Consider the following 16,225-nt stretch of genomic DNA (forward strand, 5'->3'; position numbering starts at 1 on the left):
TTGACTTTTCCTGCAAATAAGATTTACCAATAATTTTAAGAAATTAATTTTAAGTCAGAAGCCAAATAAGTAGTATGTTCTCATAGGATGGATTTGACTTTTCTAAATAGTTATACTTGTAGACTGCAAATCTGCATGATTTGGCTTAGGCTCCCCTCCAAGATACCCTGAAAGATGTACTTTGGAAAGGACTCCTACCAGCGAAATGAAGTCCCCATAATATGCCCAGAGCATGACCAGAATGAGGGCAAACTTTTGTTCTTAAATATGCTCACACCAGCCGCGGTCAGGAAAACTGACTGAAAACTGTTTGCTCAAATGCATGTCAATGAGTGGAGAAATAATTCTCTAGTGTAGGCTATGCAAATGAGCAGGGACTACCAGTGGGTGTGCAGATAGTGATCTGCCTGATACAGTCTGAAAGATAGCGAGAGAAGGAACACATTCTAGAAACAAATGGCACATTTTTCTTCTGCTTTATCTGACATTTTGCAGATTGTGAAACATTCATTTTATCATGATCATCAGGTTATAGTTACCTTTTTGAGTTAATGCTTCCCTCTACTTCCTGTTTCTGTCTTGTCAGAGACTGCACTGCTGTTTGTATATCCAAGCACACCATCAACAAGGGATATGGGGAAGCGTGGTCTGACTATGGACAGAAAAGGAAGTGCAGAAGAGAAAAGAAAACCAGCCCTTTTCAGCCTCAGAGGGTGTGATATATGATTCAAACAACTATGTGCATGCGCAAATACTAAAGTGCTTGTGAGTGTGATGGAGCTGCAACAGCGTTTTTCTGTGTCCATGAATGATTATGAAGAAAGTGAAGGAAATGCAGAGAGGAGGATGCAGAAAAATGATGATGTTAGAACAGAAGATCTTTATCAAAGTCTTCAGTTCCCACCTACTGCACACCATGGAACTATAAACAGTACAACACTGCTCTCAGGTAAGACAACAGAGGATGGATAAATGGATGGAACAAACTTTTAATGTAATTTACAGTTAGTGCAATCTTAGTAATCTTTAATAATCTCTGTTTAACAGAACACTGTGAAAGAAAGTATGTGTTTTTACTGTTTGCTGTGAACATTCTTATCTCAGCCATCATCCTTGTCATTGTGGGTCTAAATTGTAAGTATCATGGCACATTATTTGAAATGTTTTGATGCACTAAAAAATAATCTAGAAAAAAAAAATGTGTCAGTAAAATATTTCACATTTCTGAATATCATGTTTTCCCCCTAGACTCTCACAACAGAGAAACACAACCAATAAAAGGACAAAAAGGTTCATATTCATTTGTACTTACTGGTGTAAAATATGTACTTACTGGATATAAACTGATTCACACATACCTGTGTGTTACATTTCTGTCTTAAATGTTCACACATTGTTCTTCACTTTGGCAGTGTTGTGCAGCTGTTAAAATGAGTTTCTTGTGTGTCTATGTGTGTTTTTTTTATTATTGTCAACTAACAAACTATTCTATATTTTATTCTTACTATTCTTTCAGAAATGTGGCTTCTCCATGACAATGTGTTTTATTTGTTCTGGAGTGACCACAGTGATTGCTGCACTGCTAAGAGCTTCTGTTCTAAGAGAAATGCCAGTCTGGCCATTTTAACTGAGCATAACAAGGTGCAGCAGCTATTCATACACTGTCCTCTCTTTCTCCTTTTATTTACTTATTTATTTTTAAATGTGAACACATCATTGAATGCATGTGTGTACATGGGCAGGTCTGGTTGATGTCTAGAACCAATGGAAAATTTTTGGTCTCAAGAGCCTCATCAGATGGATCTGGAGACACTACTTCTCCATTAGTGGTAATGCATTTGAAATTTTTGGTTTTATTTTCAAATTTTGTTTTCATATTTGTGAAAGATTTTTCTGAACAATTATCAAAATTGAAAAAGTTTTCAAAGCTGTTGGAAGAGTTTGAAAATTATTTTTTTTTAAAAAATAAATATTTTATATATGATTGACTACAGTACCATAACTGATGTCTGTTTTACACATAACTGTGAGAACAGTGAGAAAGTATGTTAGAAAGTGTACGATCTATGGTTTGTGTGTGAGACAGTGGGGGGAAGTAAACAAAGAAACAAACAAACAAACATTGAAAAAATATTGAAACTTTTTTTTTTAAGTAGAACTTAAAAGCAAAAAAAGTATTATTGTCTTACATGAATCTAATATGAATTATAGGTGTTTTAATTCACATTCTAAGAACATAATTTATTACATTTCTAAAAAATGTTTTTCTATGTTCTGGTTGTGCCTCAGGATGATGAAGATTGTGAGTGTGGCATCATGGCCAGTGATGTTGACACAGACCATGGAGAAGGATTTTTGTGTGAGAGGAGAGGGAAACCCATAGTCAAAAATTATGTAGACGTTGACATATTTTGAAGCTGTAATGGATGTACTGGACAGCTCCTTGGCCCAAAGTTCAGCTTCCAGATAGCATGCATGTGTTGTACTTCATTTATCTTGTTTTATTTTAGTTTATTAAAACTCTTCTCTGTAACTACTAGACAGAATAGCTGTATTGTCTCCAGAATTTCCAGATAAGAGTTTGTCACCCTTCAAGGCTTTCAATGACATTTTTTAAAAAAGCAATAATTTTCTATTCTCTTCTTCTTGTTTTAAGAACACTTGATGATTTTGCTTCTAGGCAAACGGAATCATGGAGATCTTTGGCTATGTCTAAGGTTATTCAATAAATAAATGTAAATAAATTTATCTAATTTCTTATGACCATTTCTTATGGTGGGGGATTGGACATTTACTGAGTTCTACTGAAAGGGAAACTGCCAACTCTATTGGTTTCCCTTCTTTTGCTCTTCCCCTGCGTCTGCCTCTTGGATGGCAGAAGAGTTATCTTTCTTAACTCTCAAATAACAAAATTTTATAGCATTAATTTAAGATAAGTGGGATTTTTTTCTCCAGTCACATCAATGGCAAAAAAAGGATTCCAATTTACAATCTGAGAGAGAGAGTAACCCCTCCATCTGTTCTGTTACAGAAGATAATGACAATGATCAAGATTACAAAGATACATTTCAGAATATATAAATCTTTGTGTAGAATTTTTTATTCTAATTTTTTAAATTGTTTCAGGCACCAACATCCCTGCAACCCTGAATATAAATAGAACAAGCAGTCGAAAGACGATAAATCTACTCAGTCTAAAAGCTTCATACGTAGGTAGGGTGAATCCATGTAAACTGGGACAATTTAGCCTTTGAGATTCCAGGGAAAGGGTTCTACTGAGCCTCTGCAGAGTATCTGTAAACTTAACGTGACAAAAGGAGTCTGTAAAATGTATAAGATTTATCTGGTTATCAAAGCATACACTATCAATCAAATTTATTTTAATAAAGGTTATTCACAAATGCCATTGGTGAAGATCATGAAAGTACAGATAAAGAGTTTAGTTGCTCACTTATACTCAGAAGATAGAAAGGATTAGTTCTCTATCGCGTGTTATCCATCCCTTATCCACCCTTTCTTCAACGCAGAAGCCTATGGGCAAGACTTAAGGTTCATTAGCCGCTATAGGGAAATAACGAGAAGAATAACAACGTGCAGTAAACAGTAAAACTGTTTGCACTAAAAACCAGTGTGTTCATAATTAAGATAATGCATTAAAATAATATAGTAAGACACACCAATTTTCAATATCAAGCAGCTATACAAACTGTTTTGTACAGCTAAAAATAGCTGGACACGGATGAGACCGGAAGCTAGACCCATAGAATGTACAAGGCTATACAACTTTACGGAAATGAGCAGCAATAACGCTCCCTAGCCATCTTCAGAGACCCACACTTAGGGCCTAATATAGAAAGCTCAGGAGAGTAACACGTAGGCTAGCCTATAATAGAAACAGAATAAACCTGTTGGGTTTACTCTCCAAAATATCAGAAAGTGAAAGTGATGTGACATACAGCCAAGTATGGTGACCCATACTCAGAATTCATGCTCTGCATTTAACCCATCCAAAGCGCACACACACAGCCTGGGGAGCAGTTGGCGGTTCGGTGCCTTGCTCAAAGACACCTCAGTCGTGGTATTGCCGGCCCGAGACTCAAACCCACAACCTTAGGGTCAGGAGTCAAACTCTCTAACCACTAGGCCACAACTTCCCCACGGGTAAGGCGGGTAAGATTGAAAAATGCGTTATGTTTGCAAGGAGTCACGAGAACCATGTCTTTTGTTCCAATCTGAAGAGCCTTATCCCAAACGTAGCCAAGTAGGTAGAAACCTATATTGAGTTCCAAGTACTTTATTGTCCTGATTATGTTTATGTGCAATAACCTCTTTTCGCTAAAGTAAAAGCGCCAATGGTGAACGTTTGAAAGCAAAGAAATGAAGACAGTCATGACAAAAAATCTTCCCAGAGAATGGGATTAGTTTGCATCCCTGTCTCAAGAATAAAGTCTATATTTTCTTTAGCCACTGTATGAATAACTTGTTTATTTGGTGGTGAGTGGAAAACCATGTCCAAAGGAGTATAGAGCGTTAAGCAGGAGAACTGAGCCACTGTTTTGGTAGGCTACTCAAAATATCTTAGCAGGGGTGACGCTTATTTTTAGTCAGCACAACCGCAAGCGATAGCTACAAGCATCAAAACAAATTTTTCAGCTTCTGATCATGTGATGTGTGATTCTGTGTGTGTGTGCCTTTACTGCAGTGCTTCTGAGTGTGATGGAGCTGCAGCAGCGTTATCCTGTGTCTATGAATGAATATGAAGAGAGTGAGACGACGCAGATGAGAGGTGCTTCTCAAACAGAAGATGTTTATCAGTGTCTTCAGTACAGACCTCCTACAGTCCAAGGAACTATTAACAGTACAACACTGCTCTCAAGTAAGACAACATGGGAAGAATGGATGGAATCAATTAATGGAACTAACTTGCATATAGTTTGTAATCAAAACTATTGTATTAATCTCTATTAATTTTTGTTTAACAGAGCAGAGTGAAAGGAAGTATGTTTGTTTACTGTTTGCCAACATTCTTATCTCATCCTTGTCATTGTGGGCCTTAATTGTAAGCATCACGGCACAGCAACATTTTAAACTCACACACTAAATAATAATCTAAATATGTAGTTTCACTTGAGTATTCATGAATATCACCCACCTCCCCCAGAAACAAAGAAACACAACCAACAAAAGGAGAAAACAGTTCATTTTATTTATTTATACTGTTGAGAAGAAACAAATTTTGTTAACAATTTTTCAGCCTGTGTGAAACATTGAAAAGCTGGATATAAACTGTGTGGCACATAGAAACTTACTTCATTATCAGATTATCAACATTTTGTTATATTTCTGTATCTTAAAGGTTCACATTTGTTATTGTTCTTAAGGCAGTGAGAAGCACTGACTTTTGAGCTTAACTACAAAACGGAAGTGTTCAAATGGGTCTGTTGTGGTTTTCCTCTGAAACAGTCCTACACAATGATTATTAATACAAAGCTATTTTTAATGGTTTCTAGATTATTCAGAAATGTGGCTTCTTCATGACGAAGTATTTTATTTGTTCTGAAGTGACCACAGTGATTGCCACACTTCTGAGAGCTTCTGTTCTAAGAGAAATGCCAGTCTGGCCATTTTAACTGAGCATAACAAGGTGCAGCAGCTATTCATACACTTTCCTCTCTTTTTCTGCATAAGTATTGGTTTAAATGTGTTCATTTAGAAGTATAATTAGGAACTGATACAAAAACATTATAGAGAAGAAAAAAAAATACCAACAGTACACAGGAATAATAAATTACAAATTTTCAAAGATTTTAATGCAAAAAATATTTAAAATAGCAACATGCAATATAAGCACTGTGCCAAAACTACTACTGTGTGTGAGAGTAAACAGAATTAAAAAGTAATTACGTTATTAGTTTACAAAGATAGTGTATGATGATGAGTTTATGAAGAGGATGTGTGATTATGAGACTAGGTTGCACATTTAATTAATTGGTTCAAAAATTGAATGTGGGGTGATTTTTACCTAATATATTGGTAATTATTTTCATTTTCAAAGTAATCTGGACTTAAAGTTTACTATATACGTATATGGTTAAAATTTCATTTCATTTATTTGCATTTAAATTAATTAATCTTTTTGAAAGTGACCATTTTTTAAATAAATGTGTGTACATGGGCAGGTCTGGTTGATGTCTAGAACCAATGGAAAGCAATTTTTGGTCTCTACAGCCTCGTCAGATGGATCTGGAAACACTGCTTCTCCATCAATGGTAATGCATTTGAAATGTAATTTTTTCCCCCCATTTTCAAATTTATATAGCGCTTTATATATACAGATTGTTTTAGAGCAGCTTTACAGAGATAAACAGGAAAATAATATAATGCAAACATAGATCAATTTAGGTGAGGCAGCTCTTAAAAAACAACAACAACAACAAAAACAATAGTGTCATTGTTCAACTGAGGACAGTTCAGTGTTAATTTAGTTCAGTTCAATTACTTTGCAAAGATATTCAATTATGAGTTCAGTTCAGATGTAAAGTATCATCCAGCTCAGTTCAATTCTCATCCAGTAGTGTCAGTACAGTCAATTCATATATAATATTACTGAACAATATGTGTGCCCAACTAAGCAAACCAAGGCAAGGCAAAAGTGGCAAGGAACCCAAACAGTGACAGAAATTAGTAAAAAAAAAAAAAAAAAAAAAAGAAGCTATGTTTTTAAAATATAAATATTTTGTAATAACAATATACCCTACTGGTCAGTAATTTTTTTTCTTTCTTCTTTTTTAAATAAAATCAATACTTTTATTCAGCAAGGATGTGTTAAATTGATAAAAAGTGATAGTAAAGAAAATGAAAAAAAAGAAAAGTGAAAGTCGTGACATTTGTCAAGTATGGTGACCCATAGTCGGAATTGGTGCTCTGCATTTAACCCATCTAAGTGCACACACACAGCAGTGAGAAGTGAACACACCGTGAACACACAACTGGAGCAGTGGACAGCTATAGATCCAGCGCCTGGGGAGCAACTGGGGGTTCAGTGCCTTGCTCAAGAGAACTTAAGCCATGGGTATTGAGGGTGGAAGAGAGCGCTGTTCATTCACTCCCTCCCACCTACAACTCCTGCCAGCTCCGAGACTCGAACCTGCGACCTTCTGGTTACAAGTCCAAATCTCTAACCATTAGGCCACAGCTGCCCCTAATAATATATTAATTTTTGGTATATTATCAGAATATATATTATTAGAATTTTTTTTTTTTTTTTTGAATAAATGCAGTTCTTTTTAACCTTTTATTCATCAAATATATTAGACAGCAGAACTGTTTCCAACACTCATAATAAATCAGAATATTAGAATGATTTCTAAATGATCATGTGATAGACTGGATGTTACATGTGACACTGAAGGCTGGAGTAATGATGCTGAAAATTCAGCTTTGCATCACAGGAATAAATAATTTTTTTTATAGTATATTCAAATAGAAAACTATTAGTTTAAGTTGTAATAATATTTTACAATATTACTGTTTTTTCTGTATTTTTGATCAAATAAATGCAGGCTTGATGAGCAGAAGAGACTTCTTTCAAAAACATTAAAAAATAGTAATGTTTCCAAACTTTTGACCTGTACTGTATATATATATATATATTTACATTACATTTACATTTAGTCATTTAGCAGACGCTTTTATCCAAAGCGACTTACAAATGAGGACAATGGAAGCAATCAAAAACAACAAAAGAGCAATGATATATAAGCGCTATAACAAGTCTCAGTTAGCCTAAGCACAGTATACGTAGCAAGGGCTTTTAAATAATATAATAAATAAAAAGAAAACAGATAGAATAGAAAAAGAATAGAGCAAGCTAGTGTTAGAGGTCTTTTTTATAATTGTATAATAAATGAAAAGGAAATAGATAGAATACAAAAAGATTAGAAAGGTAGTTAGATTTTTTTTTTTTTTTTTTTTTTTTAATGGAATTAGAATAGTGAGTGAAAAAGTTAGAGGGTCAAATAAAGATGGGAAGAGATGTGTTTTAAGCCGATTCTTGAAGATGGCTAAGGACTCAGCTGCTCGGATTGAGTTGGGCAGGTCATTCCACCAGGAGGGAACATTTAATTTAAAAGTCCGTAAAAGTGACTTTGTGCTTCTTTGGGATGGCACAATCAAGCGATGTTCACTTGCAGAACGTAAGCTTCTAGAGGGCACACAAGTCTGAAGTAATGAATTTAGGTAAAGGGGTGCAGAGCCAGTGGTGGTTTTGTATGCAAACATCAATGCCTTGAATTTTATGCGAGCAGCTATTGGTAGCCAGTGCAAATTGATAAATAGAGGTGTGACGTGTATTCTTTTCGGCTCATTAAAAATTAATCTATATATATTTGTGATGAATAACAACAGAACATAGATCTACTCTGGATTCTGTTTAGCACAAAATTGCAGAGGCCAGTAAAGAGACATGCATGTGGGAACAGGAAGTGTGGCTGAGGGTAAAGAGACATGCATGTGAGAACAGAAAGTGTGGTCGAGGGGTTTGGTTGTGTGATTGTGTTTAAATGTAAAGAAGTGTGTGAGAAATAAAAAACAGAATTACATGTAGAAAAGATATTGAATATAATATACTGTAACTCAGTATAAAATTTAATAAAATATAATTAAATAAAACACTGAAATATTTTATGAGCTTTTTTTCCCACTAGGAATTTTATTATTTAAAATCAATAAATGTATTATTATTATATGTGTATCATTTCGCATTCTTCTGACTATGTTCTGGTTGCCTCAGGATGACGAAGATCATGACTGTGACATCATGATGGCTGATGTTGATTCAGATCATAGAGAAGGATTTGTGTGTGAGAGGAGAGTGAATCCCTGCACAGCTTTCTAGAGCTTGTCTAAATTTAATGAATTTGGCTTCTTTTTTGTCTTAATCATCTTTACTATTGTCACCTTCTTCTCTAGTAGCACTTGTCCTCATAACTCCAGTAGTTCAGTAGTTAAGACCATGACATCAATGGCTAGGAATTTTATGGGTAGTAATATGAAAAATATATGTATGTATATATGTTTTGTCATCTTATTATATGTTATATGTTTATTATATGTTATTTTAAAATATTATTTTATACATTTAGTTCATACAATACAAATTTTGAGATTGACATGTTTTGTTTGTTTGTTTTTTTGCTTTTCCTGTATAACCTCATTAATAATGCTTAATGCATTATCTGTGCAAGGAAAAACTCATCTTTTTAATTAGACAGAATAACTGTATTGTCTCTAGAAGTTACAGATAAGAAGTTGTCTCCCTTCAAAATTATTTTATTGTTGAAAAAAAAAAAAAAAAAAAATTTCACATTGTCTTTTTCTTGTTTTAAGAACACTTGATGATTTGGTTTCAAGGTAAGTAGAATCAGGCAGATTTTTGGATATTTAATAAATTCAGATACTTTCTTATGATCACTTTGTTTCCATTCTCTTAATCATCCCATCTGCTTTTACTGACTGAATATTAGACTATATAAAGATCTAAAATGAAAATGGATTACATCAACTAGCGGACTGCTTTATGCAAACATGTTACTGAAGTGATCAAGTCTTTAAGGGGTCATATGATGCAATTTCAAGTTTTCCTTTTTCTTTGGAGTGTTACAAGCTGTTCGTGAATAGATAAGATAAGAACCTGTGAGAGAAGCCTACAGTGGCGGCTGTTCTGACTCACAGTCTGTAAGTACGTTTACATATTTAAAGGATTTGCCATTGGTATTTAGAGGGCAACGTGTGAGCAGTGTAGAGTAGCGCTTGTTGTTTGTCGTTTCTCTGATCACAAATGCAGACATGGTTTTATGTTTACGCTGCGCAATATACAACGCAACACAATGCGTAAAAAGACAGTATAAGTCATCTAATCCGTAATTATGTCCCCACTGGATGCAACAAATGCCTCGTTTGTAATGGGTTTTTATTGTTTTTGTCTTGTTGCACCGGTGTTCTGACCGGGACACGCATCACAGAATGGCAAGAGGCGTAACATTTACGTCACACGCTTGAGGTAGTCGGCCAATCACAATGCACTGGATAGCTTGCCAATCAGAGCACACCTCGCATTTCAGACCGATGAGCTCTGTAAAAAACGACACATTTCAGAAAGGCGGGGCATAGAAGAGAAACAATAATGTACAGTATGTGGAAAATAATGTGTTTCTTGAACCTTAAACCACATAAACACATTTCATTACACCAAAAACAAAAAATAATGTTCTTTTTGGCAACATCATATGACCCCTTTAACATTAGATTTTGCACACAGTGTTCCCGCAAGGGCGATTCTAAGATTTTCATTTTAGGGGGCTACCCCCAATGAGGGTATAATATATATAGCTAAATTTATATACCAAAAAGTGCAGTATTCCACTGTATTGCATAGGTATAACATATAACTGAATAAGCCAAATACAAGTCTTCATGATCTCTGTCTCACACACATACACACACACGTTTAGCTACTGTACACACACAAAATTTTACTGTTTGCATTTCTAGTACAAACCTCTTTTCTTAGCTCAAGTATGCAAACCTCTTTGCCACATTCAATGGAAAATGTATTACACTGAAAGTTAAAATTTCAAATGAAAATGGAAACATTATCGTTTTATAAAGTATGCGTTCATGTGTGCTTTATTTTCACTGAAGGAAACACCTGTGTGAACGCAGCGAAAACTTAAGCTACAGTAGACGGGGAATTGATTGATATTTTGTAAACTGTATTTATGACAAAGAATCAAACTGAACAGATGCATATATTATAACAATCTATCGTTAAACACACACCATATCCTCTGTTTCTCGCTCTGCGGATTGAAAAAGAACGCGCTGAAAGACGACGAGGAGCCGATCGAAGTCTGCCGCCGTTTTCATGAGAAATTTAAAGGAGACTGAGACGATCACGAATTCGTGTACAGTTTTTGGAACTAGTCGCAAAACTTTAGCGGGGCTGAGTAGTCAGTACAAATGGCCAAGCGAAGCCCATATTTTCCCGGGTTCTAGCGCCCCCTTTCTGTTATGTTTTGAAGTGTAGAACCGTTTTAGCAGTTGTTGCAAGTTACAAAACAACAACAAAACGTAAACCTAACTAGTAACATCACGCTGATATCCTCACTTTAATTTTTAATCAAAATTATATTATGGCTGCAGTGTTTCTATCTATGACAGAGCACGTTCACTGATCAGAAACAGACCAACAGAGCAGGCCATTACTTAGGTAGGCTAACGTTACATCAAAGATATTATTTTATAACGTACTATCTTCTTCACAATTTTTTTTTTTTCACGAGAGCCGCACTTATAGGACAAAGTCAATGGGAGAGCTACTTTTACCGCAAAGTGTAACTGAGACGAAAGGATTTCCCTTAATGACGAAAAATTTACCTTAGCCTACTGCTGGGAAAACCTCAAGTTATTTATTTTTTTCAACGTTAGCCCATCATGTAGGCTATCTAAGCATCCATGAAGAGCACATTCAGCGTTAGCTGGAAAGATTGTCAATGTCATGGACGTAAGGGCAGAGCAAGTTTAAATATCTTTTCGAGTCTATATTTCCATCTTGCAATTCCCCCGGGTTTTTTTTTTTTATATAAATGATTTGTAATATAGATCAGACACTGTCTGGCCGTGTCTACGCCGGATGCGACAGTTGTTGTGCCACGCCGCGCAGTAAGTAACACTGCAGTAGAAAGATGTTTCATAAGGAGTTCTTGCGGCGTTAAATATCAAACAAGTAGCGATTTATAATTAAACGTTTATAGTTATACTGTCTACAGTTATTATTCAGTAGGCTATGTATTCCATAAGGTTCACTGAGCATATGTACATTTCTCAAAATAGTTAATGAGCTTGTGTTTCTCCATGTAGGGATGGAATCAGGAGATTCTCTGTCATGGTGGCTGAACTCTGATGTTTTCATCGTGTTTGTGGTGTTGCTGTTGCTCCTCCTGCTGGTCGTCTTTGCTGTGTGTTGGCTCATAAGACGACATCACACACAGAGACCCACAGAGTACTAAAGCATACACACACTGTGCCTACACACAAGCGCGCGCAAACACGCACACACACAAACTCTGTATACCTATCTTTGTGAGAACATACATTGACACAATGCAATCTCTAGCTCCTTACCCTAAACTTACCCATCAGAACTAAGTGCCTCACCCAAACCCTTACCCTAATCCTAACCTTTACCCAATTATAAACTGACCCCTAAAACAAAGGCTGCGTTTACACTTGGCATTAATGTGCGATCACTGTGATCCGATCAAGCAGATCGGATCGTCAGTCGATCAGAACAAGACACATCAACTGACTTTTCTATCTGGATAACCAATCGGATCTGTCTTTCCCGCGCAATATTAAAATAAGTCTGCAGAAAATGGCCCGGTCGAGTCAACCTGAAGTGGTGGGTTTTCTTATGAAAAGCATTTTCAGTTACGGGACATTTTACAAATCAAAGATAAGTGTAGGAGTCTCACTAGTTTCCACACGGGTGTTCTTCGTCTTTTTTTCTGACAGTTCGCGAGGGGGCGGCGTTTTGCGTGATGTCGACCTGCGAATGCAGACACGATGGCTGGATTGAGTTTACATTACACTGAGATCCGATCACAAAGCGTCCTCGACTACCTCTGGACCAGGACACGCTGATCGGATAACATTCTGATCAGAAGTGCGTGTACACTTGTCTTTTCAATGTGTATGTGGACAACATCCGGATACAGGTCGCATGTTAATGCCAAGTGTAAACGCAGCCAAAGTCTTGACCCTCAAACAAGCCTTTAAAGGGGTCTCAGAAAGTGAGGAAATTTGTCCTCACTTAACAAATTTTCTTAACTCCGATGGTCTAAAACTCAAACCGGTCCTCACAAAGATAGCTTTTCCAGTGCGCGCACACACACACACACACACACACACACACACACAATCTTAATTAGTTGGTCCAGATATATTTGCAGGAAGGTATAGTTCTCCAGGAGCAGGATTGAGCATCTCTGCTGCACATTTAGCCTATGCCTTCTCACTTACATATTGATTGATCTCTCTCTTTTTCTCAAAAAATGGCCGAAATAGAGATTATTCCAGTTGATGGCACACATGTGGGGAACCCACCCAGATTTACCCTAAAGATTGTGACTGAGCAGATACATGCAACAGAACTTGTGGAGATGTTAACTCGTAGAGGTTGCTCTGTTGAGCTTCCAGACCGCCAAAACCCCTCTGTCTCTGCTGTTACAGAAAATGATGGCAATGATCAAGATTTCACAGATGCATTACAGAATATATAACTCTTTGTGTAAATTAGAATTTTTATCACAATATTTAGTTTACTTCAGTTACTTAAATTAGTAATGCAGAACTATGTACACAAGTAAATTGTTTTTTGTTTTTTTATAATTATAAAACAAACTTTATTATAACTTTGTAATAAAAACAAAATTGGTAACAATTAAATGAATAATATAACACAGCATTTGCACCTTTATTCTATTTGAAATATTTATGCCATTTTGTCAGAAAGAAAGTATACAAGAAGAACATTGACATGAATCAATAAATAAATAAATAAATACTATTGGATCCCTGAGTCTACTCAGAGGCTTCAGCATCCTCACAACCCTACACAAGACAAGCGGTCTGGATAACGGATGGATGAATCTACTGTACAAACTTCATAAGGGGTTGGACAAAATAATTCAAGTAATGCAAGTTACGTAATCAGGTTACAGTTTTAAGCAACCAGTAAAGTAACACATTACTTTTTAATTTAGAAGTAAATATCTGAGTTACTTTTTCAAATAAGTAACTCCAGTTACTTTGTTTCCCATGTATTCACTGACAGCTCTTTTGTTGCCATGTTGAGAGAAATCATGAGTAAGTGCAGAGGCATTGTGTGCTGTGTGAACCTGATGGTACTGTACTTCTAGACTAAATGTGAACATGCATTTACTCATCTCATCTGCACAAAACAGAATCAGTATTTCTCAAAATGAATAAAAACAGTCAAATGCAAACTCAGAATATTATACAAACCTGCAATAATTAAATATGTTAAATAAGACAAACATAATTTATGTAGGCCTATTTAATCCCATTTTAATAACCAATGTCTTTGCTGCTGACCTTCGATGATAAAATTCTTCCATACTAATAAGCAAAAATTACACGTTTGTTATTACTGAATAGAGTTGAACTTTCTTCTCCTGCGTCATATTCTGCGCCCTCTACTGTAGAGATATGAATTCATTTACATTTCCTTCAGCCTGACGCATATTCACTTTTTACTTTTGGTGTGAAAGGGCTGTTACATTTGTAAAAGAAGAATTTATAAATATATAAATTTATATATAAAAGCTGCATTACTTTTAAAGCTGCATTCCGTAACTTTGTGTTCAAAATGTACACATTTTTATAATAAGCTAGTATACCATGAATCATTTTCCAAACCGTGTATTTGGCTTGTCCTGAGTGTTTATATTCTCATTATTTTAGACTGATTCGGGTAGGTACCGCTGCGGAGTAGCCCAATATCTTGTGATACGTCTTAGACATAAACAGAGAGAAGTAGCTCCGGCTAATGTTCTTTCGCAAGACGCACGCAGTTCTGTTTATTAACCGCTAGGGGGTTACGGCCAAAGGTTACGGACTGCAGCTTTAAAAGTAACTTTTCCCTCTTCAGAGGTTTCTATTAAGTTTGAAAGCTTAAAACATCTTCAAAATATTATTACAAATTAGAAATGTAACTTATGTAGAAAAATTGTTTTATGACAGATGGTAAGTCTGTCAGACAACCTAAATCCTTACTGATATGCTGTATAATCTAAAATATCTAAATGCTATTGTCTGTCAAACACAAACTGCTACGTGGAATTGCCAGGCTAGACCATATTAAACAAACCTGCTTGCTATTAAATAGAATGAAATGCAGTCATTATTTACTGACTTTCATGTTGTTCTAATGACATCAAAGTTGTGGCATTTATTATATGTGACATCTATGCCGATTTGGGTGGAAAGAAGGTTGAAAATATGTTTTTTTAGACTTCTTATGGGTTGGTAAACCAGCTAGACTTGCGTACAATACTTAAATAGGGATGGTTGAAAAAGAAAGTATGGGTTTAATGGATGTGGAGCAAAAGAAAAATAGTCAGAGCCAAAGAGAGTCAAATTAGTCAAAAAGTATCTGGATGAGGGAAACAAAGCAGAATGGAAAACAACAATGATACAATGAACTACTGTACAGTACAACTTAGATGGAAGAGAAAACATTTTAAATCAGCCATTATTCCTAAACAACGGAATTTTAAACAAAGGGAAGGAAATATATTTTAATAAATGGATGGAAGTTGGAATAGTTGAAGTAAGAGATGTTTTATATGAATATAAAGAAGGATTTTTTACCAATGCAGTATAGTAGATATGATGGAGGAAGCAAAAGAAGAATTTAATATGCAAGAACTAAAAAATAAGTATGAAATTATAAAAAAATGTAATACCTAAAGAATGGATAAAAAAGGTTGAAACTATGAAAGGGTGGAAGAAGAAAGGGATGTGTACGTAATACTGGAAGAGAAATTGTGGCTTTTAAAAGAAAGTACAGTGAAAATGTTTATGGCTTTTTTAGAGATGTGATTTTTAAGAAACCTACTGCAAACAGATTTTGGCAGAAGACATTTGAAGGTTTAAAAGAAGAGGATATTTGGGAAAACATGAAAGGACAGATAATTGAGGTCAAATTGGAAAATTCTGAGTATTTTATCAGACAAAGAGTGCTGTTTACTGATGTTATACTTAATAAAATTGGAATGGAACAAAGTGCCAAATGCAAAGTATGCAGTGAGGAAGATTAAGGTTTTTCACATGTGTTTTTATACTGTAGACTAGAGTATTGAAGTATTTTAATGAAACATTTAAAACTATTATTGTAAACCTGGGAGGAGAGCGAGATGGAGAAGTTACAGAGTGGAATAAGATCATTATGTTGGGGGGGATAAGAAGAAAAGAAACAAAGAGGTGATCAATCTGTTTGTAATGCTAATGAAAAAAGCCATCTGGGATAGAAGAGTTAACGCAAAACAAGAAAAGATTATACTCGATGTGTGGTGTTTGTTTAAAAGACGTTGGGAAATGTATATAGAATGTTTGTGTAGTTATTTTGAACAGGAACAAAAAA

The 16,225-nt window shown here is 35.4% G+C and overlaps 2 protein-coding genes across 2 annotated transcripts; both read left to right on the forward strand.

Moving 5' to 3' along the window:
- Positions 1–263: 263 nt before the first annotated feature.
- LOC109074515 lies at positions 264–2,739 on the forward strand. The gene is made up of 6 exons (XM_042723413.1): positions 264–949; positions 1,048–1,134; positions 1,249–1,290; positions 1,517–1,641; positions 1,743–1,829; positions 2,290–2,739. The coding sequence occupies exons 1-6, from the start codon at positions 775–777 to the stop codon at positions 2,413–2,415; spliced, it is 642 nt and encodes a 213-aa protein (XP_042579347.1). The 5' UTR covers positions 264–774; the 3' UTR covers positions 2,416–2,739.
- An 8,349-nt stretch (positions 2,740–11,088) lies between these two features.
- Positions 11,089–13,460, forward strand: si:dkey-111e8.4 (uncharacterized protein LOC793802 homolog). The gene is made up of 3 exons (XM_042723414.1): positions 11,089–11,269; positions 11,920–12,062; positions 13,110–13,460. The coding sequence occupies exons 2-3, from the start codon at positions 11,922–11,924 to the stop codon at positions 13,338–13,340; spliced, it is 372 nt and encodes a 123-aa protein (XP_042579348.1). The 5' UTR covers positions 11,089–11,269; positions 11,920–11,921; the 3' UTR covers positions 13,341–13,460.
- Positions 13,461–16,225: the final 2,765 nt, after the last annotated feature.

Source organism: Cyprinus carpio, chromosome B5 (assembly GCF_018340385.1).
Source record: "Cyprinus carpio isolate SPL01 chromosome B5, ASM1834038v1, whole genome shotgun sequence".
Taxonomy (NCBI): domain Eukaryota; kingdom Metazoa; phylum Chordata; class Actinopteri; order Cypriniformes; family Cyprinidae; genus Cyprinus; species Cyprinus carpio.